Below are 3,288 nucleotides of genomic sequence, written 5' to 3' on the forward strand. Positions count from 1 at the left end.
AGAAGTTAAAAAACGGTAAGGCTGCTCAGTAGACCGCAGGTGTAAAGTTTAAATCATAAAAAATATTAGAAATGAGCAAATTCACTTTATGGAAAAACGATTAAAGTTGCAATAAAATGTTTAATAGCACCATTTTTTTAAAAGAATGCGCATTTCTTTTAATGGGACAAAGAAACGTTGTCTCATTTAATACCAATGCAAGTTATGAATTATAATAATACACATTTATGGGAATGATATAAAATTTCAGGGATTTGCTCGAGTGCGAAGCACGAGAAACGTGATTAGAATGTGTTTGTTAAGGCCGAAGGAGTTTTAACAACAGAGAATGCACGATTATCAAATTACTGTTGTCGAGTCTTCCACCTTTAGTTTTGAAAAGTCTGTGCACAAAGATCGAGCGCGTAGCGCGAAGTGAATACATAATCGAGCGCGAAGCGCGCGATTAATATATCATCGAGTGCGAATGTTTAAACACATGCTAGCTTTTTAAATAAATATTCTCGAACATTTTTGTTTTTTAATAAAAAGTATTACTGTTGATCTAGTGGTAGTGAAATAAATTAAATTTGTAGAAAAAAATAAGGGTTTGTTAAATAATGAAGGCAAGGTGTAACTATAATTAAATAATATACAAACTTGATGATTAGTTAAGAATAAATACAGTGAAACTCTACTATAGAGCCGATTTTGGAGCTGACGGTGGGTGGGAATTAACTCATAATAGCCTGCTCCGCATTTGTTTGTTTACACCTGAGTGCTACTCGTAGCTTGAGTGACAACCGCAGACCACATGCACCCCACGTAGCATCTGTCACATCTACCTGCAGCGCGGCGTCGATTCTCGAAAGGGCTATAGAATAGAGGGTTATTGAAGAGTTTGACTGTAATAATTTATTGTTTATATAAAAAAATTAAATTTTCAGCAACAAATTATTTAAACTGATGGAATTTATTTAAACAATTGAAAATCAATAAAAGAATGTTTCATGAATATTCCTCTAAAGAAATATTACTCATTTTTGATCGAAGAAAATTTTTTTTATTATTTAAACATATTTAATTTGTTTATATAATGGCAAATTAATAAATGCAAATAATAATCTACTAGGCCAATATAAATAATTTGAAGTAAAAAAAGACTGAAATATACTGTTGGAATTATTTAGTAACAAAAACAAAAAAATTCATGCTTTAGATTTTGAATAAGGAATTTTTGAGTTTTTTATTTTCACATAAATCTTGCAAACATCAGTATTGTGAAAAGATCATAAATTGAAAAATCGTGACATTGTACTTGGGGGCTTTAAAAAAATACGAAATGTATGTATTATCAACATGTCCCTACCTCGCTAGCCATCTGGTAGTGAGGGTGTTATAAAAAGCCAGCCGAAGCGACTAAAAATATTAAAGTGGGTTTTAAAACATATACTGCAAATTTGAAGAAGACCCCGAATTCAGGATGAAGTCTATTATTCCAATGACGTTAAGCCTTTTTTGGACTCATGTTCTCATGGTCCTTGTATTCTTCCAACAAGCGGAATGTAGATGTCGCAGTTATGATTTTATACCTGAAATACTCCCTACTTATTGCTGCTACGATCTGGAAGAAGCTGTTTTTGACGTGTGCGGGGAAGGTAACTATGAAATAGACTGGTCTTCTCCTGATGCCGAAGATTGCTGCATCATAGGTTGCACAGATTGGAGACTTTCACTGTTTTGCACGTAAGTTATCTCAGAAACCTGTATAACTAACTTTGAGTATCTGCGTGTAACCTCTTTGTATAGATAAATCATTCTATGACAAATAAACATATAATAATTCCAACGAGGTTACATCATTTTTCAACTTATGTTCTCGTGATGATTTTAATCTTCCAACTTGCAGAACTTGTTTACAGAAACCCTATTGTACCTCCACCATTCCCTCGTTTTTGCTGTTCCGATTTTGAAACAGCTGTTGCTCAGGTGTGTGGGGAAGATAACTATGATATAGACCCGTATTCTACTGCCGTCAGACAATGTTGCAACCAAGGTTGCTCAGAATTGGGACTTCAATTTTTCTGTCTGTAAGTCATCTCAAAATCCTGTATAATAACCAAAAACTCTAATTAAATAATAACCGTAATATCGAGATCTTAGCTTTTAAGTATCAGTGTGCAATCTCTTTACGTGGATGAATAATCCCACGACAGATACAATAACAATTTGCGGAATTTGCTTACAGCTCTCCTCCTGTTTACCCTGAACCAACACTGCCTACTTATTGCTGTACAGATCTTGAAGAAAAAGTTGCTGAAACGTGCGGGGAATATAACTACTATCCTATTGACTATTATTCCCCTGAGGCCCAAATTTGCTGCTACTTAGGTTGCGAAGAGGACGATTTTTCACAGTTCTGCATGTAAGTATCATCCTATTTATCCCTTCTTATAACACTGTTTTTGGATAACATACCCCGAAATTATTTCCTAAAGTTTTGGACGAAACACGTAGAAAAGGCTTGTTGTACTATATCACAGTCCTAGATAATACCGTAAAGAAAGTTATAATGGGAATATAATCTCAAACATACACTTATTTTTTTGCAAAAAAAAAATGTTCAGCGACTAATTTTTCACGTCCAATTTTCGAAGGCAAGTGCTGATTTTAGAACTTTTACATCGAAATTAGTAGATAATTCTACTTTTACTTAGTTAGTCCCCACATTATGGATCAAAGATTTTGAAAAGTGTTAACTGTTCTAAGTTTACCTCTCCAAAAATTATAATGAATGAACATTTTAAAATTTTTTGTCTTTGATACAGTTACACTGACGATATGTACGATCCTGCAAGCACCTCAAGCCTGATTTCTACAAGCAGTGAAGCCCAAACGGAAACAACCGACCAAAGCCCTATGAAAACAAGCGCTGTAAGCCTTATCGGTGCAGACAGTGAAGAACTTATGGAAACAAACGACTAAAGCCCTACGAAAACAACCACCTCAAGTCTTCTTAGTACAGAAAGTGCAAACACTTTGGAAAGAACCGACCCAACCCCTACGATTCCCTAAGCGACTCTCTTCCAAGGATAAAACTTGCTAGACAAGGCAAGATCTCGGAAATGAAATTGATACCCAGTGAATACAGATAGAAAAATTATCGTTTAAAAAACGAATGTATTTTTCTGAATAGCATAAAGTAAATCAAACATGTACAATTTACGTTTTGAATTGTATCTAAAATAAAAATATTTGAAATAACTCGATGCATCACACTTAAGTATTTTTGTTATGCCTAAATAAGAA

At 34.0% G+C, this 3,288-nt stretch overlaps 1 protein-coding gene across 1 annotated transcript; it reads left to right on the plus strand.

Moving 5' to 3' along the window:
- Positions 1–339: 339 nt before the first annotated feature.
- Positions 340–3,243, plus strand: LOC117180324. The gene is made up of 4 exons (XM_033372762.1): positions 340–1,725; positions 1,902–2,069; positions 2,228–2,404; positions 2,808–3,243. The coding sequence occupies exons 1-4, from the start codon at positions 1,463–1,465 to the stop codon at positions 2,962–2,964; spliced, it is 765 nt and encodes a 254-aa protein (XP_033228653.1). The 5' UTR covers positions 340–1,462; the 3' UTR covers positions 2,965–3,243.
- The last annotated feature ends 45 nt before the right edge of the window (positions 3,244–3,288 follow it).

Source organism: Belonocnema kinseyi, chromosome 9 (assembly GCF_010883055.1).
Source record: "Belonocnema kinseyi isolate 2016_QV_RU_SX_M_011 chromosome 9, B_treatae_v1, whole genome shotgun sequence".
NCBI lineage: Eukaryota > Metazoa > Arthropoda > Insecta > Hymenoptera > Cynipidae > Belonocnema > Belonocnema kinseyi.

What these genes read in the sequence shown, in the direction of transcription:
- LOC117180324 (XM_033372762.1), top strand. Translation starts at nt 1,463, where the DNA reads ATGAAGTCTATTATTCCAATGACGTTAAGCCTTTTTTGGACTCATGTT. An exon ending in AGACTTTCACTGTTTTGCAC is followed by an intron (nt 1,726 to 1,901) that starts GTAAGTTATCTC and finishes ACTTGTTTACAG; the next exon opens with AAACCCTATTGTACCTCCAC. An exon ending in GATTTTTCACAGTTCTGCAT is followed by an intron (nt 2,405 to 2,807) that starts GTAAGTATCATC and finishes TCTTTGATACAG; the next exon opens with TTACACTGACGATATGTACG.